The sequence below is a fragment of the Centrocercus urophasianus genome, unplaced genomic scaffold (assembly GCF_019232065.1).
Source record: "Centrocercus urophasianus isolate 14NV4802_14NV808 unplaced genomic scaffold, USGS_Curo_1.0 seq_13, whole genome shotgun sequence".
Classification (NCBI taxonomy): domain Eukaryota; kingdom Metazoa; phylum Chordata; class Aves; order Galliformes; family Phasianidae; genus Centrocercus; species Centrocercus urophasianus.
Window position 1 is genome coordinate 1,530,566 of NW_024884475.1, and position 24,111 is coordinate 1,554,676.

The 24,111-nt window shown below is 40.3% G+C and overlaps 1 protein-coding gene across 1 annotated transcript in view; it reads left to right on the top strand.

Annotated features, from left to right (window-relative positions):
• DNAAF9 (dynein axonemal assembly factor 9) overlaps positions 1–24,111 on the top strand; it is a 67,288-nt gene that overhangs the window by 38,475 nt on the left and 4,702 nt on the right. The window contains exons 22-36 of the mRNA XM_042812081.1: positions 2,006–2,152; positions 6,053–6,141; positions 6,349–6,447; positions 6,716–6,833; positions 8,731–8,819; positions 10,082–10,240; positions 12,082–12,207; positions 13,927–13,964; positions 17,982–18,117; positions 18,467–18,553; positions 19,821–19,927; positions 20,613–20,687; positions 20,827–21,029; positions 22,196–22,261; positions 22,861–22,954. Coding sequence (XP_042668015.1) covers positions 2,006–2,152; positions 6,053–6,141; positions 6,349–6,447; positions 6,716–6,833; positions 8,731–8,819; positions 10,082–10,240; positions 12,082–12,207; positions 13,927–13,964; positions 17,982–18,117; positions 18,467–18,553; positions 19,821–19,927; positions 20,613–20,687; positions 20,827–21,029; positions 22,196–22,261; positions 22,861–22,954 — 1,633 coding nt within the window. The remainder of the gene's footprint in view (positions 1–2,005; positions 2,153–6,052; positions 6,142–6,348; positions 6,448–6,715; positions 6,834–8,730; positions 8,820–10,081; positions 10,241–12,081; positions 12,208–13,926; positions 13,965–17,981; positions 18,118–18,466; positions 18,554–19,820; positions 19,928–20,612; positions 20,688–20,826; positions 21,030–22,195; positions 22,262–22,860; positions 22,955–24,111) is intronic.

Below are 24,111 nucleotides of genomic sequence, written 5' to 3' on the forward strand. Positions count from 1 at the left end.
TTTCTGTTCTCCTCAGGTGCAGCTTTACACTTTTGTTCAGTGACCTCCAGAAGGCATTGTGTAGCCTCCATTTCATCATATAATGGAAGAAAACAGTAAAATACAATCCAAGTGTGTTATTCAAAACGATGGAGAGAATCTTACCTTAGCTGCCTTGTCTTGTACATCGTATTGCTTGCCCCGTGGTCGTTTAAGAAGCTATTTTAACACTGACCTTCCTTCTATTGTTTGACTCAAGACACTCACTTTCATAAAACTTGCTATTTATGGGTCCTGGATATCATTCTTGACCTGGTGCCAGATTTTTGTGTCAAGTTAAACCTTGACAAGGGAGCATTTTATTGTTCAACTGACTTGGCGTAATGCAAGGGTGGGGAGCTTAAATGTTAAGAAGTGTCAGGAGAAGAAGGGTAATTGTTAGCATGTTTTTTCTTCAAGTTATTGCGACCACAGTATTGATGAAAAGTGGAGGATAATTAAATGCTGGGATTCAAGTAAAAGATACAAAGAGCTACAGTTTCTTAGCAGCTGTCTCAAGATGCTTCTCTCCCTGACCTGCAAAAGTTTGCATTTCTGCCTCTAATGTGTTATAAGCTTCTCTGTTCTGAGCATCTAGCTGCCAACTATGCTCCTGGAGTCGTTGGGGATCACAGACATCCAGCACTGGAGGATAGGGCACATTGCTTGCAAAGCTTTGCTGTGAAGGTTGACAGCAAATAACATCCTGTTCCAATCTTCTGAGAGCTAGACACAATCTCTACTTTCCTGGGATGTGAAGCACCACTCTGCTCTGTTCTAGCATAATACCAGCCATCCTAGAGGGTAACAGAAAATAAAATATCCAGCAGGCTGCTTTGCCCCCCAGTCTCCAAACATCCAGGTTTAGTTCTCTTCTGTAGTGTTCAATGTCTCAGTAAAGTTTAGCAAGGCATCCTAACTGTATGAAGCTTAGAGACACTTAGTTAATTTCTACTAAGTATTGATGTTTGTAAGTACTTGAATCTAGTATTTGCTTTGGTCATTAGTCATCAAGTGAATAAATATTATGGAGTGATAATTAGATTGGGCATTCCACATGCAGATTGCAGCGTGTGAGTTTGCTTTTCAGTCGCTCTTCATGACATCTTTGTTACCCTGTGGAATTCAGATCTAAGTCTGTGGGCCCAAAAGCTAAAAGCATTTTCTCTTAAGAGAAATTCTCCTCCTAGAATGCCTTCTTATTGTTGTTCAGTAACCTCAGTGACTTCAGGAGATGACTTTTATAGTTAAACCCTGAGTCAGCAAAGGGTAGAGGTCCTGTTTGCAGATGTCACTGAATTGATACCATTGAATTGATTTACTTGTGTAAATGTTCCCCAATTTGAGCCTTCTTTTAAAATCAGTAAGGAGAGTTCTTTCAGCTCAGTTTGCAATAGCACCCTGCCATCCTCTTGCTGTCAGATTGACATTACTCTTCTGGAGTGCCTGTGTCAAAGGAGATGGATGGATGTAGATATAGAGCTGTTCAATGTTTAGATGTTGAACTGGGGGACATGGCTTAGTGGGGAGTTTTGGTCATAGGGGGATGGTTGGACTGGATGATCTTAGAGATATTTTCCAACCTTGATGATATTATGACTCTATGAGATAAGGGTGGCTCTGTAATGCTTCAGCAGGCCTAAAATTCTAGCTTTTGGGGGAAGGAATAGATATTAAAACTAAAGTGGTTTTTTTTTTGTGTGTGTGAGTGCTTTTAAGGATTCAAAGCTTTTAGGAACAATCTCAGATGCTTTCTTTTAAAGTTTATGATATTGCTAATTGCTGCAAGGTAGAAAGTGAGAAGTTGTGCAAGTGGCTGCAGGTAATTCTTGCTGCACACCACTTCTATGGAAGCTAAGCCATTAAGACCTTTATGAGTGCCAGCTGTGACTTTCACCTTTCTTGATATGTTTAACATTTTAAGACTTTTTTTTTCCTCACTTTAATAACTGTTATTCACAAATTATCTTGTTTATTCCTTTTCTAGGATTCGACTGGCATTGTTGCTGCTCTCTTTGTAGACTTCAAAAGCTCCTTGCTTGCTCATCTACCAATTGAATTCCATACCCGAGACAACTTTCTGATGATTGCACTTTTTCCCAAAACCAAGATTTATAAAGCTTTTTATTCACAGGTAAAGTAAATAAAGGTTAGAACCTTTTTTTTTTCTCCACATTCAAAACAATTATCCTTCATGTTTGAGAGACAAGAATTGAATGTGTTAACATCTGCCTTGAGTAACTACGTTTACAAAGAAAAAGGGATTTGTTTTTCACATTAAAGAGCTGCTAAAGCTTGTCATCTGGTAAGTAGATGCAGAAAAGCTTAAGATATGGAATCATTCTTCAGTTGTTTATCACAAGCAAAACCTTTCCTTGCAACTCCATGCTTACACTTCAGAAGGGAGAAGAGGTGGTTAATACTGATGGAGCAACAGGTTAGGAAATAGATTGAAAACTTCTGTGAACATGGATGGAGGGTATTGAAAGGGGGCTGTGATTTTAGAAACTGCTTGTTGTCTTTCATATTTCACCTTTTTCCAAGGTATAGCAGCCTACAACTGTAGGAAGGGCTTTTGCAGAGATCTTATTCATTAGTGGCCGATAACAAGGGGAGGTAACCACAGACTGCATCTTTGAAGGTGCAAACTGAATATTAGGAGAGTGGTATTCAGCAGAGAGAGTTGCAGCAATGGAATAGGGAACTCAGAAAGCAAATCTCCAGCTTTGAAGGTTTTGGAAACTTGGTTGGGGAAATGAATGGCTAAGCTGGTCTGTCCTGCTTCCATCAGAAGGTTGGTATGGAGACTTCCAGAGGATCTCTTCTAGCCAGGAATCTGGCTTTTCTGCAAGAGCTGTGGCAACTCTTCTGCAGATTTGAAACGGCTTCAGGCCTCCCTGCCCTGTAGTCCTTCCCAAGAGCTGATTGCTCCTGGTCTTAGGAATTTGCACTAAGTCTGAGAAACTTCAACTTAGTGTGCATTTCTAGTGATTGTGCTGCTTGTTAGGGCTTAATGGTCACCATGTGCTTTCATTTTGTCTTCTGAAGTCAGTGATTGCTCTAAGGCTTGTTTTCTAGTGGTTGCATTTTAAATGTAGTGCTGGTGTATAATTGGCTACAGCAATTGCATGTAGTGGCAGAGGTTCTATTGTGTTTCTTGTGGTTAGACACGTTCGGATTGTGATCCTTTGGGAAGTTTGGTTTAAGTCTTTAAGTATCCCATATGGCATTGTACTATTTTCTGAGTAAATTGGCCTCATGCGTTCGAATGCAGAGGCTTTTAATAAGCAAAACTTTATAACAATAGCTTTTGAGGAAGTGAGTCTGGAGATTTTAGGAGTTCACAGGGGTTTTAGCAGGCAATCATAAGCCTGGACTGGAAAAGACCACCTAGATCAATGTGTACAGTCCCCACTGGTAGCATTAATGACTCCATAAAATTTCTCCTTCTTTTATCTTAAGTGCTTTGACTTCTCCCACTATGTTTGGCTGGGGATGTTTTGTTTGGTTTTGAATTTCTAACTGATTTTATTAGGTCTACTTTTAAACCTGGTTTTATTTAGTTTTCCCAGTGGGAATGTTTGAGCTATTCAGAGATTTCAGACCTATTCTTTCTGGCTTATTTGGCCTGATGAAATAAAACCAGATCCTTTTTAGTGTGCCGTCATAAAAATGTTCTCCTTTCCTCTAATCATTGTAATAGTTCTCTTTTGATTTGTTTCTTTTTTGACTGTAGACATCCAAACTGTGTGCAGTATTGTAGAGAGGGGTATTTGTTTCTTCTATAGACAAAATAACAGTGCTCATCAGTAGTTCAGAGTTGTCTGCAGTTTGAATTTGCACTACTACTTCATTGGAACAGGTTGCCCAAGCAGGCTGTGGATGCCCCATCCCTGGAGGCATTCGAGGCCAGGCTGGATGTGGCTCTGGGCAGCCTGGTCTGCTGGTTGGTGACCCTGCACACAGCAAAGGGGTTGGAACCAGATGATCATTTTTCAACCCAGGCCATTCTGTGATTCTGTGATATTGTCTAGAGTTAACAGCAGACCTTTTTTCTGAGGAGCACCTTCAGGTCCCCCTCTACTGGGGCATGTTTAGTAGGCACGGCGGTGACGGATTGGCGGTTGGACTTGATGATCCTTGTGGTCTTTTCCAACTGTAATGATTCAATTATTTCACCATTGACACTCCAGCTGATTCCAGTAGTGCTTGTGTCTTCATTCTTGCTTTCTTTCTTACCTGCTTCATATTTTTGTCTGGTGCATTCCACTGTTATTCATTAGATAGTTGTTGTTCTATAAAGCATCACAGCGCTCCACGATGGTCATCCAACAGTTTCCTCACAATCCTGTTGATTCACTTCAGTTCATACCAGATTCATTGCAGATGGTGTCGTGGAACCTACTCTTAAGCAACCAAGTCACAGTTTTTAGGATTTATCAGTTTCTGATCTGGCATCAAACTTTGCTCGAGTTCAAGTGGATGAAACGTGTCGTTTGTCTAGGAGGTGGTATCTCATGAACGAAGACTGTGCATGAGACCAGGTGTTCCTCAGTATGTAAGCCATGTGAATCAGGTATTATATTTTGTTAGTGTCTTTCTTCAGCTGTTTATTGCTTTTCTCCAAAATCTATTCTAAAACCACATACAGCTGGAGTTCTGTAGACACGTTTGTTGCTCGACAGACCAGTAGCTGCAAGGATTCACTGAACTGCAGCTCGTGGTTTTACTCTTCTGCAGTTGTATCACATGTGGTGCCTTGTTTAACAGACTTCGTGTAAGTATGATCTAATTACTTTAAGCCCCCCTTGAAATAGAAAGCAGCAGTTCCCCATCCCTTCAGATCTCAGTGCTTTCTATTCCTTGTAACTGCAGTGTTGGTTGCAAGACTTAAAGCACGCAGCAATGGAATCTGGTTGGAGGATCCTGCAAAGAGGCAGCAGTTTCTCTCACATCTTCACTGTAATTGATAGTTGAGGTGGCCTTGCTTGGGCTTCGGGATTCTCTCTGGTTTTCTTCGTATTTTATAATACTGTAGCAGCTTTTTTCCTCTCTTTTCAGTCATACAAAAGGGACACTTTTTGTAAACCAGTTGTCTTGGTTTCTTTTTACAAGTTCTCACCCAATCTGACCTGCATTTTCACCCAGCCCTTTGCCTTCTAAAGAGGACATTTTTCTGTTTACCAATCCCTCTTCCCATCCCTCGTAACCATTTTCCTTGGTCTCTTCTACACGTTTCTTGAAGCCATTATTTCTTTGGCTGCATGGCTCGTTCTGCAGAAGCAATTCAGGCTTTTGTTAATATCAAAACTTTATTTTATTTTCATGTGTTTTGTCTCGGTGTTCATTGTGCTTGGGATGCCTATGTGTTAATGGCAAGCAGTCTTCCTCCTCACACTGCCCAAATGGTTTCGTCTTGTAGAAAATTATTGTGAAAAATGACAATGGCAGTTGCCTTTACTTAGAAGAAGAAGGGAAATACTGAATGCTTAAACGACTGCATGATTCATCTGAATCTGATTTCTAGTTTCAGAATGCCATTCATATTAATGTGACTTGGCCAGAGCAATAGAATGTCAGCCAAAATACTGTTCCCTAGAGAAATGAGGACTTAGTAGGTTGTGAAAAGGCATTTTTTCTTAAATTTCTAGAAATAAGGTTGCTGCAGTCTTACCTAATGGTAATTGGAACAGTAATTAAAGGAGATATATATGAATTCAGTTCCTGCTGTGCTGCAGTTGGACTATAAGTGCTTTGCATTTGTAGTAGTTAGGCATGCCAGGACTGAGTGATAAATGTGAAACTGGGCTGCTTCAATCAAGTTATTTCTTAAAGTAATTCCAGTCTGGTAAAGCTTTCAAATCTAATCTGTGGAGACTTACTCCATGTTTTGAATACTTTCAACAAAACCAGTATTGTGAAAGACAGTTGTAAGGCTAGCTAAGATGAATGTATCTTATAGGTGAATGAAGGCAAGTCTTAACACAAATTTTGCAAACTAATGATTCTTATGAGTTGTCCTTTGCTGTTGCAGGTTTTCTCTTCATGGCAAAACCAGACAAACTCAGGATTATCTTTAAGGGTTGTCCAGGAAGAATTCCTGTCTGTGGAACAAAAGAGACTGTAAGTTCGTGCTACGTGTAATTGTAGGTTAACTATGTGCTGTCATCAGAAAAATGCTGACACGGATTTTGATAATGATTCAAAAAGAAATTGCTGCATTCTTAATGCAACGCTCTTTTGTTGTTTCTTTTTTGTGCCATCTGGTTTAAAGAAGAAAAACTTCTAGGCTTTTCTTTCAACTAACCAATTAATTCTGTGCTTTTTTAGGCATTCCAGTGTTCAGAAGCTGTTCAGTTCTTTGTCTTTTCCTCCTGGGGAAAGATGCAATGAGCTGAAAATATCTGCTGCCCTCCCAGAGTTAGAGAGGTGAGAAATGATTTCTATTTCTAAGGGATTAGGCTCAAAAGGAACAGTGCAAAAAATATTTTGGTGCACGTAATGCTTGTCTAGAAATTGCTTATGTAGTAAGCCTGTCTTCCCACTTGATATGTTTTTGAATTATTTTGAATTATTTCCTCCCTGGGAAGCTTCTGTTTGACCTTTTCACAATGCTACTGGAGTAATTTCCCAGCTAGTTATACAAACGAAGTATTTTGCTCTTAACTGGGAGAACATATCTTTTCTTTCCTGAAAGGTTCATGCAGCACTTTGCTGTCAGCAGTGTGAGTCGTGAGCCAATAATGTCAGCACATCTTCCCATTTTATTGCAACAGTCAGAAACCATTCCTGACAGCAGAGCCGAAAGCGATAAGGTAAGCAAGCAGTACAGCATTGCCTCCCATCCCTAGTCCTGTTTGCTACATAATTGTCCAGAGAGGCTGTGGATGCCCTGACCCTGGAGGTGATCAATGCCAGGTTGGATGGGGCCCTGGGCAGCCTGGGCTGCTATGAAATGTGGAGGTTGGTGGCCCTGCATGTGGCAGGGAGGTTGGAGCTTGGTGATGCTTGAGGTCCCTTCCAACCCAAGCCATTCTATGATGCAGTGTCATCCGTTGCAAGACAGATGTAAACCCTCTCTGCCTCCTTTCCAGTACCACCAGTTCATCCTGAGCTTGCTTCAAGTCTGTTCCTTAGAATAAATTGCCTTGTCCTGTTTCCCTGTTGATGTGACTTATTTTTTCTTTTTCATATGAACAATCTTTTGGAAGTGCTGATGGCCCTTCAACCTGATAAAATAGAGGCAGAAAATGAGGAGCAGATCTTCAACTGAACATTTTTCTCTCATGTCCAGAGATTCAGCCCCGAAGCAGTAGTTTGTTTTTATGAATTGCTGAATAATTTAATGGAATTGTTCTCTGGAACATAAGTCCTTTAAATAGCATGGAGGTAGCACATGATATTTAACATTTGCTGATATTATCTGTGGAACATTCTGTTCTCTATAGGGGCAGCAACAATTGTCAAACTTACGGGGTGCTTTAAATAGGATTTCAGTAGAAATTATTTCTTTGTAACTTTCCAGCATTTGAAGTCTGCTGTCAGCAAGAAAACCAAGGCAGCAGGAATCTGCCTTTTTCTCTGAATATTGTAATATGATGACAGCCTTATTTCCTAGGGTCTAGCTCAGCCACCATACTGACACTTAATTTAAGTATTAAATAATAAGCCCTTCCTTCTGGTGTTAGATCTGATTTTAAAGTTGGTTTAAATGTCTTTGTGAATGGTTAAAGATTCTTTTAACATTCATACCAGTTTCTGTAAAGCACTCAATCTTTTCCTCTATGTCAGTGCCTGTGGGCATCCAAAATAAGGCAGGATACAAATAATGTACAGGTGACTGTCTTCAGCAATAATATGGCTAGAATCTGGAAGAAGGTAATTAATCTGTTAGTAATAGGAGCCATTACCAGAGTAATTTCCTTCAGCACAGCACAGAGTGGTTTTTAACCACATTTCCAGAGCTCATTTGCTTGCCTCTGTACCACATGGTTTAGAGCTATATATGCTTTGGAGTTGCACTCTGGCTCTTTCTCTGGGTTTCTCTGCTCTGATCCCTCTCTGAACACCTCAAAGAATGCAAAGAATGGCAGCAGGGCTGCTGTATGCAGAAAAACTCTTGCCATGTTGGAGCTGTTACTGTGCAGCCTCTTCCCAGTCCTCCTCAAAGCTGCACAGAGTTTTGCTTAAAGCTGTCATCAGTTTTCCTTACGACACACTCAGCATTCAGTTTCAGAAACCTGGTGTTTCTCTGTGTTTGACAGCAGGGCTGTTCAAAATACATCATCACTTCCTTGGAGCTGTTTTCTCAAACACTGTTGTATGTATTTAAATTTACCCTTTTCATCATAACCTGTTTGGTGTCTGCAGTGTTCTGTCTCACATTTGCATTGATATTTACATTAGTGTAGATTTTAAGGTAAGGTTTTGATGTAATGGTTTTTTGATAATAGTCTGTTGTATTTGATTATCCTTTCATTGTATTTAAGGTATAAAAACAATGACAAAACATCTTTCTTAAATGATCTGTTATCTGATTGAATATGTAAATGCTTTACACTCATTGTTCGCTGCCTTGCTGTTTGTGTGAGTTAATGCCACTTCATTTTTGTATTATGATTTGAGGTTTTATGGATATAGAGCATTGTGTGCATACATTGCTGGCTCACTTCTGATCTTTCAAGTTCTTCCCTTTCCTCCCCTGTGTTTCAGGTGGTTATCACCATCATAACAGGCCTTCCAGGATGTCGCTCCAGTGATCTGTGTGCTTTTCTCATCACTTTTAACAAGGAGCATGGGAGGTTCGTATGGTTCTGGTTTCAGTGTCCATAGCAGTGGTGTTGTGTATCATCAGAGCTGCTCGATGTGAAGGAAATAGAATTAGGAATGCTTCACTTTTGTAAAAGAATATCTCGGTTTCTGACTTGTAATTAGGTGTATTATTGAATTTATTCTTGTAATTATTACCAGGGACTTTTAAATAGTTTCTGCACAGCACAGGCTAGGGTGTATTTTTGATGGGGAAGCACTAAATGAGTACAACTCAATTATTTTGGGTATCTCATTTAACTGCAATGCAAGGTAGATTCAGAGGAAAAAAAAACACCACAAAATTTCTTTGTTGATACTCCTTATTCCAAATATCAGAGGTGTCATTATAGATCTGATCTATCTGGAACTGCCACTGATGCTGTGGGCATCTGAATCATAAAAGGGCCAAATGAATCCTGTCTGAAGCATGGAAGTAAACTTGTCACAATGTTAGGAGCTTCCATTTACTGACTTACGTGGTAATGCATCATTTCTTCTTGGAGAAAAGACTGTATTAATGATCCTTTCAACAGCATTGTTTTTAATCTGCCCTACTTCCCATTCTGTATGTGCAGCAGGGAGGTGTATTCAGGACATGTATTGCAAAAAGACAAATCCACTGTAGGGATTTACCATTCTGTGTGTTAATATAGATCTTTGATCTGGGAAACAAGACATTTTAAATCTTACAGCCAAGCACCGTAGAGAGTTGAATCTCTGCAAGGTTCTGGACTGTTATCTTGTGTCACTTTTAACTCAGAGTCTTCGTATTAGGAAGCTGATGTGGAATATCTTGGTGGTTGTTTTTCTAGGGTGAGCACTTCAGGTGAGTTTTGAATGGTCTGTAATGCCAACTTTCAGCAAGCTTTCCACACAAACGCTGTTATTACATCTCGCAGTGAAATATTTTCATGCCCAGAGTTCTTAAATCACATTAGTTTAAGTTCTGATAACTGCATTGTGAATGAAGATCAGGATTGCTCTTGTGATGATGTGCATCATTTGTGTAAAAAAAAGAAAAACGCAGAAACAAAAACACAACAAGGAGAAAGCACAAACCCTTTTGGCACTGAATGAAGGAATGTGTTCATGCTGAAATGATAGAAAACTAAGTAAATTCCACTTTCCCATGTGTTATGAGAGATGTGGAGTCTTGAGGATTGTCGGGTTTCTTTTTGGTGGGTCGAAACAAAAAGTAAATGGAAACATGATGTCAGAACACTTATTTTGTTCTTGTTTTCTGTTGTTTCAGGTGGTTAGTTTATCGACAGACTATGGATAGCCCTGAGTGTTTTAGTGCAGCCCACTTCCAGCGTTATCTCTCTGGTGTCCTGGAGGCTCAGCAAAAGCACAGCGTCCGTCAGTCCACCTATGCCAGGAGGAGCAAACGGCTGTTAGTGGTCTTGCAAGGGTAAGTGTTTGAACTTTGTTTGGACTGTAGCACAGAGTAGGGGATTTTCTGTTCACTTCCTGTTTCCAAGGTGTTTTTAATGTACTTCCATCACTTGCAGGCATTCACGTTTCAGTTCTAATGCATGGTTCTCTCTTAATTCTGTTTAATGTACACACTAAACTCAACTTTCCTGCTGCTTGTTAATTTTATTGCTTGCTGCTCCACTGCAGGAAAAAATACCCACAAATGTACAAAGTCTTCCTTTCTTGACATGGGAGGAAGGACTGAATTTGGTCTATATTCTCTGTTTGAGAGATTGGCTTTTGGCCTCTTATCCTTTCCAGCTGTATCCTAGTCTGTTGACTAAATGGTTTTAAGTTGAAGAAGGGAAGATTTAGTTTGGATGTTAGGGGGAGGTTCTTTACAAAGAGAGTGGTGAGGTGCTGGAACAGCTGCCCAGAGAGGCTGTGGATGCCCCGTCCATCCCTGGAGGTGTTGAAGGCCGGGTTGGATGGGGCCCTGGGCAGCCTGGGCTGCTATGAAATGTGGAGGTTGGTGGCCCTGCATGTGGCAGGGGGTTGGAGCTTCATGATCCTTGAGGTCCCTTCCAACCTGTTCATTGTGTGATTCTGTTGTTAAATAGCACTCCAGTGGAACAGATATTCCTGTCCCCCCCACAACAGCCCCAGACATCCTAGATAGAGAGATGATGATCCTTCCAAGGCTGTTTCATGCTCACATTCATCAGTTTTGTCTTCATGTTTGTATTCTCACATCTCCTTCAGACCTGTAAGAGCCCTGGTTGCCCATATTTAAAGCCATAGATTTAGGCAGGGACAATAGAGCAGAGACAACATGAGATTATGTTGCCAGCTGCACTCTAGAGCTGCAGGTGAATATTCTTGAATGTCTCTCTGTAGCATTACTGTAATGCATAGAGGGAGGGTTGCATATTGTAGTTCCTGTTGGTACACAAATGAATTATTGGCAACAGACCTATACTTTGCAACTAACAAAATAGTAAAATACACAATAAATGTTGTAATTGTTAAAGAATGCAGAAAAGCATTAGCTAGCTTCATGTTGTACCTTTCACGTACCGTTTTCTTTGTAAGGTTGCAAAAATACTGAAATTGTTTTGATGAAAAATGAGGGTGGAGCACCTCCCTATTTCTTTCAGAGGAAGATCCATTGTGTTTGAGGCATTAGATGACTGAGAACGTTTTGGTAACTTCTAATTTGTGCAGCTTCAGAAAGGAATTTAATTTCAAGAAGTGTGATATGGTATGAAATACAGGCTATAATCATCTCTCTTGGCTACGAACGGTGCCATCAACTTTTGAAAGATCAGTGAATGCTAGACAATCATTAATGAACAAATTTGTAGTTTTTAGAAGTAAATGCCCATTCAGTTTGCAGTGTTTTTTTCCTCAAAATAGAAACTTGAAAGCCTGAGGTGCTGCATGTCTTGCTTATTTTCTTTTTTAAACAGAGAATGAATGTGCTGCAATAAGGATAAGAACCAATCCTTATTTTTTTTCCCTTCAGTATTTACCATCTTTTTGTATTTTTTCTCCTTCCATTTCATAGAAAAAAGAACAGTTTTGGATTGGAAGAGATGTTAAATAATGGTATCATTCCTCATCCCTGCTGTGGGTCAGGGGGCCACCAGTGGTCAAGTGGCCCAGGGCCCCATCCAACATGGCAGTCCTTACTTTTAATTCTCTTTTTTAGCTACAAAAAAAAAAAAGTGACATGAGTTTTCAACCTTCTAGATGATGAGAGATAGGAAGGAGAGGTGATGCCGAAAGATTTTGCTCTGTTCCTCTGAAACCTTGTTTTGCTTTGTTCTCTTACAGATATACTGATGTTATTGATGTTGTGCAGGCTCTACAAACTCATCCTGACCCAGATGTGAAGTCTTCTTTCATCATTGGGGCAGTTAATACTTGTGTTGAGCCACTGAGCTGCTATATAGAGCACAGGTATACTACAGAATATTTTTAGCAGTCTGAGAATGGGTTATTTATGAGTTTGGGGTCACTGTTATGATAACAGGCTGTGTGATGGCTAAATGCCATAACTGTCTTAAATCCCTCAGAACTGTTAGGTGATTTAGGTGGTTGGTCTTGGATGAACTTTCAGCATTGGGTTCATAATAATGAAATTTGATTTGGACTAGGTGTGTAATTATACACAATATTAATAGAACTTTATTGTGTGGAAGGATGAACGAGGCATTAGCATACTCCTCCAATAATGTGTAATGTGAATAATATTTTGTTGAATCTGGATAGTTGTCCTGCTTTGTGTTTGTTCTTTTTTTTTTGTAGTCATTCTTTTTCTTGTGAGTGTTGTGTAAGTGGGGTACACATCTCATTTGGGGTTATTGTTTTTATCACTGTTTTGGAACGTTAAATGAAGATTTCCTGTATTTAAAGCATGGAACGTAAGGAAAGCAGTCAAACGTAGTGAAAAAGAATGGCAAAGCAGAGAGGCAAAAGCATTGCAAGTATTAAAAAATCTGATATCCTGGATTACCCCAGAGTCAGGTAAATAAATCCATTAGAAAGCCAAATAGGTAACATTTTAAAATAGTGTGGTTCTCAAAACATGAACCATTAACTTCTGTGCTTTACACTAGCCAATAATACGTGTTACCTTGCTGCTTTTTGGGATTTTCATAGCCAAGATTGTAAGCTATAGGAACTACATAAAATGTTGGTGAATGGATGCTGGAGTTGCTCTTCAAACTTGTTCTTTTCCAAGTTATAGTAGAGACCAATTCCTTCCCTCAGTGTTTTGTGGTCATGGCACTGAGTGTGGTATTTATAGCAGCAATAGCCTGCAAGCCTTTGACTAACATTGTTTGCCTACTGGAGTGCAGTAGCAATTGAAGGAAGAGGCTTAGCCTAGGCTGTAGACTATTTATGTCTCACTTTGAAGTTTGTGCTGATAAGAGCTTACAAATGAGCCACGGACTGCCAATGACAAATCTTTCAGTTGGAAAACTTTGACAGTTTCACCATGAGTGTCAAAAAGAGTGATTTTTTGATGTTTGACTTACAACTTTTGCAGTCAAGAGGAGCAAAATCCTTTCCTGGCCCCAGAAAGCTTATGGCTCTGGAGATTTGATTCTTTCATTTGCTAGGGTAAAGCGTTGAACAGCAAGCCAAGACAGGGGATAGGTTGCTAAATACAAACAGATAAGGTACTGTCTCCTGTTCACAGCATTTCTCTGTGGGAAAATGTTAATAAAAATAATCGCCACTTGTCTGATACAATAGCAGATGTGGCCTAAAATGGTCAGAAAGCATTATGTAATATCTTCTCAGAAGGAATTCCCTCCTGTATTCAGAAGGCACAATTCTTTAGGGCAAGCTGAACACAATTCCTGTTTTTGTTGTTTGTTTTTTTTTTAAACAGACTTCAATATTACTTCAATTTCTTTCTGAGTTCCTGGAATACAGAATAGGTTGCATGGTGGCAACTTGCTTTTCAGCAAGTTCTGGGGGAAGAGCTCTTCAAAATGCTAGCATAACTGGAACATCCCTACGTATAGATATGGGAAGGGCAACATGACAGTGGGTTGAGTGGTAAGACCCCAGCTGTCAGTGTCCCTTTGATTCAAATGCTTCCATTCATTTGGACATGCAGAAGTAATACCAACTGCCTATATGTAAACTTTTGTTCTTATATTGCAGGCTGCTTTTTCCCAAGTTCTTGGACCAGTGCTCACAAGGTATGTGTCATTGCTCTTGACTGTAAGCTATGCAGAACAAGTAGCTGAGCCAGTAGTCAGTAGTGAGGCCGGATAAATACACTGCAAATGCATGCAGTCAGAGGTGGTGATGAGCTCTTTCAGTAAGAACCATCTGTGCAGAAGTGACAATTTCTCTCTATGTAGGTGCATGGAGAAGATATAATAACCTGTACGTTGATGCATTCCAACTGTTCTCTCCTGGAGAATGGATTTCTGAAGGCCATAAGTCAAACTGTTTCCTTGAAGCTGCTGTAACTCGTTATGCGTTGCTAATCTAGCTGCCAAATGGATGGGGTTTGAAAGGAGAGCTCTGCTTCCTCATACTTACCCATCTTTTCTATGGCTAAGTATGAGGAAATGGAGCTCTCCTTCCATTCCTCCTGTTTTAAAAAGCTAAGAGTGAGCTAGGTAGCTTCTTTCCCATAACCAGTTCTTCATACCATATGGGGGATCCTTTTGAGTTTCATTTGACATTGCAGTAGACAAGCACACCTGCAAAAGAGCTGTTTCTTACCTGTGTATTCAGTTTTATGTCCTGACTCTTGAAATGAAACGTTTACTGCATCATTTTCTTTGTCAGACTTGGAACCTAGGGCACTTATTAGTGTCAGTGGGCTTCCTGACCTACCATCAAGTAGTTTTAATTTGCAATAGCAGTAGCACCTTCACAGGTCAAGTAATCTTTATTTTAAGCAGCCTGAAATCAGATAAACCAGGAACAGTGGGGATTTGAAGACACATTCAGACCACTGTTACCATGGCGTGACTTTCTGATCTTGTCTCAACTCCATGACTATGTTTTTGTTTTAAATGCAGTTGTCAAAGCAAGATTCTGCTGCGTTCTCTTCTTGTGGCTGTTCAGACTCTGTACTGCTCTGATTTGCTGCCAGAATTATGCCACTTTTTATTTGTGTGTGTGAAGGGAGCCCCCCCCCAAAAAATGAAACTCAAAAGAATGAAGTCATGAGCAGATTGGAAAGTATGTAGGTGCAATTACATAGATCAGTGCTTTGTTCTCATTTGTTAGTTTAGCAATTTAAAAATTAAAATAAAAAGAAATGCTTAGAACAAGAATAGCTAATTTTCCCTATGAACCCAGTGCTGAAGAGAAGAAGTACTGAGACTTAGAAAAATGTTCTTTTGGCAGCAAATTGTTTCTGCATGTTGCAAGGTTTTGTCATCTAGTTGGCAGATAGAAAACGTGGCATCAGATAGCCTAGAGATCAGTTCATTCAAAGCAAATCTTTGTCTAAAAAGTTTTAGGAGGAAAACTGCTTTGAACTGAGATGTCTGGAAAGTTTGAGAGTGTGACACACATATAAAATTGGGCCCTGGGCAGCCTGATCTGCACCAGGTCTGGAGGTTGGTGGCCCTGCCTGTGGCAGGAGGGTTGGAACTTGATCCCTTGGGATCCCATCCAACCCAAGCCATCCTGTGATCACATTTATAGTAGAATAAATGTGAAGTGGCTTGGAATGAACAAAGCTTTTATTTCCAGCACCCCTGCTGAAAAATCGGGAGTATTGTAGGTTGTGGAAATGCAAACACTATAGATGTGTCACTGCAGAGGAGTAAGGAAGAGCGAGAGGGAATGCAAGATCCAGCTTTATGCACAGCTCAGAGACTTGGCTGCTGGCTCAACAGGAGCAATGCTCAACAAGACCTTCACTGGGAGATGCTCGTCCTCACCTTTTTGTCTTCTGCACCCCAGTAGTGTTAGTGTTACTGCAGCACTTATGGGCCGAAGCAGCATTGCACTGGGTGTTGTACAAGCATAAAGAAAAGATACACGTGGCTACAGGCAAGAAATACAGATGGCAGTGACAGTTCAAACAGAAAAGACCAAAATGATCAGTAATAAAGCTGTGTGGGCTGCTTCAAACAGTCTGGGGTTGCACCACCTGTCCATCAACGCAGTGTTGTTGACCATTGCCAGTTAACACAGGAAGCCTCCAAGTTATATCCATAGGTGTGTGCAGCTGAAACCTGCAAGTTCCACAGATTTTGTTTCCTGCAAGGCTGTGTGGGAGCTTACAACAGGAATGACAGCCAGCACCTTAGAGCTGTCTGCTTTAGAGACAAGCAATGGAAGCGGGTGGAGAAGAGTGTGAGTGAGAAGGATAGGATGAGATTTCTCCAGTTCTTGGATTTGCTGGATATTTTGTTCCTTGAATCTTCAGGCTTTGCCAGCTTAGATGCTAACGATTACCTTTTCTCTCCCAGGCACAGCTATTCTAATTGTAAGATATTCTCCATAGCACTTATGACACAGACTGTTTATTGTCCCAACCTCACAGAAAGTGTAACTAGCATTTTAATTAAGCTTTGCTTTTAAATCAGTATCAATTTCGAAGATGCTAAAAGGGGAAAAAAAAAAAAACAAAACCATACTGCATTTAGCACACCCACATTGTGGTGGTTGGTGATGAGCTGATTCATAATTTTCATCTTAATTGCATGATCTACGTAGTAATTTCAAGCATTTATGTGACTTAAATTCCTAAATGTGCTTGCTGTTCTTTTCCCTAGTCTCTCTCAAGGGAACTGTGTAGTGCAGAAGATTATAGATGTTTCTGAAATTGGAGTGGAAAATTCTGTGGAGGATTAAGAAACAGAAGTACTAATGGTGGTAGTTGGCATATGTTATTAAAATCTTAGCTTGGAAAGGTCAGTGATGCAAGTAACAGTTAATGGGAGCATATGGCATAATGGTAACTAGTATGGTTGGCATAGAAATCCATAGAACCACAGAGACATGGAAGATCTTGAGCTGGAAGGGGCCCACAAGGATTATTGAGTTCAACTCCAGATTTCTGTGCAAGGAAACCACTGCCAGGATAAGTGCACTCTCAAGACTTCTATCACTTCTATAGACTATTCTATAGGAATAACTTCAGGCTGCAGATGACGAGGTGAACTTCATTACGTGTTCTGTTTTAATGGTGATAAGGTGGAATGTGTCCAGGTTCAAACATTCATGGGTAGTTGAAGAGTTTACTGGGCTGCCTCATGCTATACCTGCACTTAGAGGGAAGTGTTTGATTCAAGCTGCACACGCACGTTTTTGAGCAAAGGAATAGCATTTCTTCTACATTGTGGACAATTACTGACATCCCAGGGATACCTGAAAAAGCTGGAGCTGAAGAAATTTGCTGGCCTGAAATTCATTCTGGTGTAACACTGCCTCAACGTAATTGTGAAGTAGAGATCCTGGAACACTGAAATTAGTTGGATGATAAATCCTTGAGTATTTCTGCCTCATTAGTCAAGTCGTCTTTGATGATTGGTATTAGCAGAATCTTTAAGGTTGGAAAAGAGATGACCGAGTCCAACCCCAACCGTGCCCACTGCCCATGACCCTCTGTGACACTTCTTCACTCTTGTCACCTCCATGGACAGTGACCCCACCAATCTCTGGGCAGCTGTGCCAGTGCCTGACCACTCTTTCAGAGAAGAAATGTTTTCTAAAATCCAACCTGAACTTCCCATGGCACAACTTAAGGCCATCGCTTCTTATCCTATCTCTAGTTAATTGGGAGAAGAGGCCAACCCCTGGTGTTTGGTAGGCTAATTTTTTAAGGCTGTTTTGTAAGATTGTTTTCACTGAAACACAAGATTATCAGAGCTCTTCTTTGAGTCATTGCAGTGACTGAAAAGAATCCTCTCCTTCAGGAGGTGCCATCCCCTCATGCTTACAGTTGTGTTAAATGGGCTTCTGAGCTGACCGCCCTCAGTGTTGCAGCAAAATAGTTTATAATTCTGTGTGTGATGGTTGTTCACTGTTCCAGTGTGAAGTTAGATGGGCTTCTGGGTTCCTTCGGGCAGGCAAGAGAGAGATGTTTCCTTGCTTGTGAGTTTGTTTGTTTTCCTCAGTAACTTTCATGCGGTAAGGTAGAGGGAGAATAAGAGAGTAATGGCTGTTAAATCTCTTAACCATTTCTTAGTCACTGCTGTGCACCTGACTTGTGTATACTGTCTTCTGATTTCCTTACACAGGGCTGGTGAGTAATGTGGTTTTCACAAGTCATGCTACAGAGCAGAGGCATCCGCTCCTTGTGCAACTGCAGAGCCTCATCCGAGCAGCAAATCCTGCTGTTTCATTCATCCTGGCAGAAAATGGGATTGTAACGAGGTAATGTTAATCACCATCCACCGTTTGTCACTCTTGGCAGATGGGACACATGCCTTTAGAAGCTTGTATCCTCTTGTTTTACTCTGGTAACTTAGATGCCTATTTTTCTTAATTGCTTCTAATGCAAAAGGCACCTTACCCTTACTTTTATGGTTGTATAAATATAGAGATTAGGAAATGTATGTTTTTGCTTGTAGAGTGTGATTTATCTCACTGTCACTGTCACACTGGTGGGAAGATACTCTAATTTACTGTGGCTAAAATATTCTGTTTTATTTGAGCAGAATACAGATAGTGTCCGTTTTATTGAGGTCATAAATTAAAAATGTTCGTCTTTATCCCTCTGTAGGAATGAAGATATTGAATTAATTCTCTCAGAAAGCAGTTTCTCAAATCCTCAGAAGATTAGAGCTCGATATTTAATGTATCCTGGCTGGCAAGTATCTAGACTGAGAAATATTAAAACTATTTTTCTAATTAACTTGAAGATTAAAAAGTCTCTCTAACTTAATTTATACTCTTTTTAAGACTACTCATTTGGAACAGAAAATAGCTTTGTAAATCATTTTTGAAAGAGAGTTGATGAGTATTCATAGCAGATACACAACTGCTGTCCTTTTAAGGGGAACAGGATCCTTTCTGGACACCATTTAAATCAATGGCAGATTACTGTTGCTTTTAAGAAGAATAGAAAAGTACCCTCTGGGAATAAGCTGGGAAGGCTTGGGATGGGTGAGGCCAATAATGATGAGAGTAATTTCATTCTGACAGCTATTCAGCCTTACTGGAATGAACTTGCTATTAGCAGAACAATTATTTATTTAAAAAAAAAAAAAAGGAAAAGCTGCAACTTTATTGACAGTCTTGGCAAAGGCTTGAGGGCTCAATAATAAGTTGTACCAAGCTTTGCTTTTAATTCACAGTGATAGTTTTCATTATTTGGGGTGCTTTGCACATCTTGTTGTAGTTATCTGCTACACCTATTTGGCAGGAAATGTAAACTTGTCAGCTGTTAGAACTCCTGGCTGACTGTTTTCCTAGTAATGTTGATAGCTTTGGAAGTATGATTTATGTGCTTTGCCTTGCCAGTCCTTTATACACGTGTATATTCTTTGTTCATAATTCTTACTCAAAATCTGGAATGAGTGGGGTTCCTAAAGTGGATTGGCACAAGGCTGGGAGTGTGCAAATTGCATGGTGACCAAAGAAAAGAGAGAAAACCTTTAGATAACGATTAATGTATTTGATAGTACACGAGAACAGTAAGTAGATAGCATGTAAGGGGAAAAAAACTAGTAGCAGAAGAACATCAGAATGATTGCTAAGCACTTTGAACAATCTCAGGCTTCATATCACCCTTTCGTAGAATCATAGAACCCTTAGAGTTGGGAAGAACCTGTGAGGGCCATCAGTCCAACTCCCCTGCAATGAACAGGGAAACCATGACTACATCAGGCTGCCCAGGGCCTGATCCAGCCTGGCCTTGAGTGTCTCCAGGGATTGGGCATCAACCACATCTCTGGGCAACCTGTTCCAGTGCCTTACATGGATTTCTTTGTAGGAAAAAAACCCCTGGTGTTTTTCTTGCAATGAGGAAAAGCCACCTGTAGTGAAATAATGAAGGTTCTTTTTAAGAGATTTGCTAGGCGAAAAGCACAGATGTGTGTGTTTTTATTCTTGAAATCTGTTCCTTTTGTCTCAAGGTATGAAGGTAAATATGGAGCTGGGTCTGTCTTTCCTCCCATGGTTCAGATCTGTGTGTGGTTTAGCCGTCCTCTGGAAAAAACACGATTTGTGACCAAATGTAAAGGTACAAGTGAACTTTGACTGACTTGACTTAAATCCAACTTTAAAAGGCTGAGGAGCAGAAGGAAAGGAAGACACTGACGTAGCACTTTAATTACTGCTGAAGCAAACTTTTAATTGAATATGCAGCTTTCCTTCCTTGAAGTACAGTAAATGACCTTTAGCATCTGCCCTAGAAAACTGACCCATGGTTTTGTTCAGATAAAGATGTGAAGTCTAAAGGCTGAGACAGTTATCTTCATGTGTTTCGCTTTTTATTTTAAATTCACATTCATTTATTGGTATGGAACTGCAGTTTGTAAGAGAGGATCAATTTCTATTATTTGTGCCCAACAGTTATTTGTAGTTACTAGAAAATAGGCTCAGCTGCATGTTAGGCTCCTAGACCAGATGTATAACCATGCCCTTCCTTCTTTCCATAGCAAAGCAGTGTTAAGGAGCACCTCTTTGCTTTCCACACGCACTGTAAGCGTTCACTATGCTTGAACACATTATTTCCCACCTACCCCATAGAGGAGAGTTGAACGTGTAGAAATGTTCTGTAGTGGGAGCTCTGGGGGGACACTGCAGCTTTTCCCCCTGAAGCATTAGGATGTGGATTAGAGACCTGTAGCATAGGACTGATGAGAAACTGCGCCAGGGAGAAGAGCAAGAAGTGACATAACGTGTTTGTCCTCCATTTCTAACAGCAATTAAGTCACTGCTCAAGCCAAGTCCCTTTTCTGGAAACATATATCACATCATGGGCAAAGTTAAGTTTTCAGGTAAGGGCAAGATATTACTTCTGCAGTGTTTTAGGGTTGTATTGCATGCTGTTGTATTTGGAAACACACCAATGCATTGGTGTTAAATTAGAGGAGCAAGTTATCGAGGCGCCTTTTTCTTCTGTCTTCTCCTCAATAGATTCTGACAAAGTGATTGAGGTTTGTCACAACACGTCATCCAACTCGCTAAGCCTTGTGCCTGTTCCAGAGGGGCCAACTCCTCCTGATTCAAGAAATGATAGCAGAGATTGCAGCGGTCAACAGGAGTACTTCCTTGTGTTCATTGGCTGCTCCCTTAAGGAAGAGGATATAAAAGACTGGCTCAGAGAAACTGCAAAACAGGTTCGTGGGCATGTTTACTTCTATTCAGCGTGACCTGTTTGGTATTTCTAAACAATGAAAGGTGAAATCTGAGTGTCTTGATGAAACCTTTTCATTAATCTCCTTTCTCTTCTGCCAAGGTGTTATTAGCATTCCAGAGTGCAAGTTGTATTTCAAAGAGAGGACTAATAGTTTGCAAATGCTTGTTGTTTTAATAACTGCTATAGCATATTCATGGATTGATCTGCTTTTGAACACTTGAGTAAATGGAGTATTTCCAGAATAAACACGAGATGATTAAGCTGAGATGTGATTGCCCAAAGCTAAAATGTAGTATGAAATAAATCTTGGAGTAGCTGAACGATGCTGAAAACATGTTTTGAGTCCTTAAATTAAACCTCCTTGGCAAATAATGCACTAAAACAGAGGGTCTAGCTTTTTCATTTGTTCTTGCTATATTTTAGTGTACAGCTATGCACACTAAATGTGTGTGCATTTGTGATCCTGCATAGTTAGTGTACATACACAACACAGGTAGGGAATGGGGTATGTGCCATAAGAAGCTTTGGAAGCACATTTTGCAGCAGTGGTCTCTTTCTAACTTCTCAGACAGAGGCACAGCCTGACCAGGAGTGTGGGATGAGAAGTTTTCTCCTGCAAAGCCAAGTAGTACCAGCAGTTTTGTCAGACTGAAGGTGAAGGTCTTGGGAAATTGTTGAACCATACACATAGTTTATTTTAGTACTTCAGCTGGATCCTGAATCTGTAGTTCCAACTCTGCCCTTTTATGATGCCATTTTGGAACGTCTTAATTAAAGATGCTCCTAATTACTTTTTTTTAATGGGTTAGGATTTGCATAGTATCTCAAGAACACTGTGTGGGAAGGGAAATAAGTTTCCTGCAGGTTACTTCAAGGAGGTATGCATTTTCTGTAATGATATCTCGTGCTCTGCATATATCACACAGGTAATATATGGAGACAGATTTTTTTTCCACATAAGAGAGCACTCTCTGAAATACTGTTTTAATCTTCTTAAAGCTTGGAACTTAAAATGAATTGCGTGTCTCAAGCATGAGTTAATCTGCATTTTCAAGGAAGTACTTTGCTGTTTTTCTAATGTAGCTGAACTGTAATGGCACGTTGTTGTACAGAAGGTGTATAACTGGGGTCTAATCCTTTATACAGAAACCTCAGAGGAAAGCCCTGAAAACCAGAGGAATGCTCACCCTTCAGGAAATAAAAAACATTCACGTAAGTAGAAGCAATTAATAACAGGTGATTTTTCTCAAGTATCCATTTGTAGGATAGAGCACCTCCCATATCTGCCATAACAAGTGTGCTGAACACTAAATTATAGCATTTACTGTCTCTTTGTATACTCAGAACATAGATGAGTCTGTCCAGGAGGGAATTGAGAGATAAATCTTGGTGTTGTATAGGCATTTATCTCAGTAAGCCCTGAAAAGTGGGGGAAACTATAGGATGTAATGGTCTGCTTTACCCACCTTTTCTTCCTGCACTGTATTGTACAGATTATCATGTCCAAATTAGGATCCAAAAGCCTTATCCTGCCTTTATCAACTATCTTTGGGATGTAAGTGCTATCTCTGGAGTTGGAGTTCTAAAAGTTTGGCATGGCTGTGATGAGTGTTGCTGTACTGAATTCCCTTTGTGTAAATATCATTTCTCATACTGCCTTTTCAGAGTGCTACTTTTTAGCCAGGTGCTGTAACTCCTTGCCTGGCTGCTGAAGAAGGAATTTTTCCTCTCTGTTTAAGCTTGTTAGGTCTGTATCTAAGCAATTTTCACGTGTAAGTGTTTAATATGCAGTATATTCTTTCTTACTTTAGGTGAAACGCCACTTGGATCCGCTTCCAGCTGGTTATTTTTACAATGGCACACAGTTTGTGAACTTTTTTGGTGACAAAATGGATTACCATCCATGTATCCTTTAAAATGCATTTTTTGGTGAAGGATTAGGTAGGAAGGCTACGGACTGCAGATCTGACTTGTAGGCTGCCAAAGCAGGTGATGCACTGGAGAGCCAGTTTGTTTACAGATACTTGCCACTTAAAACTTTTTAAAACACCTTCTTTTTTTCTTTGGAGGTACAATCTGGGAAGCAAAGTAGAACCGAAACAACCCAATCCCCTAAATTGCTGCATGTGATCATGTGCAATGGATGATTCGTGGACCCCAGCTTGTCAAAAAAATGTTTCTCAAACCAATTAGTTGTGCAGTGTTGCTTAATTCTTGGCTGCAGCTGATGACATTTCCAAATGGACATTTTTGCACCAAAGTAAAAGCAATCAGGTTGGTTTGTTTTGCTGTGGTATCATTCTTGCTTTGCCTGTGTCTTTGTGGTGAAGCTGGCATTCAAATTGTGGAATCACAGAATGGCCTGGGTTGCAAAGGAGCACAATGCTCATCCAGTCCCAACCCCCTGCTATGTGCAGGTCACCAACCAGCAGACCAGGCTGCCCAGAGCCACATCCAGCCTGGCCTTGGATGCCTGCAGGGATGGGGCATCCACAGCCTCCTTGGGCAACCTGTTCCAGTGCCTCACCACCCTCTGGGTGAAAAACTTCCTCCTAATATCCAACCTAAACCTCCCCTGTCTCAGTTTAAAACCATTCCCCCTTGTCCTATCACCATCCACCCTTGTAAACAGCCGTTCCCCCTCCTGTTTATACTCTCCCATCAAGCATTGGAAGGGCACAATGAAGCCTCCCCAGAGCCTTCTCTGGATGCAAAGCAGAAATATGACCCATGTGCAGTGATGCATTTTCTGTAATCACTTTTTAAACTCGTTTGAACATTTAAAATCTTATTTTAAAAGTACTTCAGCTTATGAATCAGTACGATGCACTTATCTAATGGTGATACATGTTTGTTTGCAAATGCTTTGTCCTTACTGGTATTGTTTGATATCAGTTACAAAAAGAGCTAGAGCCAAAGCAGAGTCTTCTGGTTTTCTTTCTAGAACCATATTGATTTTCTTTCTTTTTTAATTTTTATTTAAACCTGACTGTATTCTTGTCTCTGGCAAGAAACTCCGTAGTAATACTCATCTTCCAGTGTATTTCTATTCTTCTTGTTTC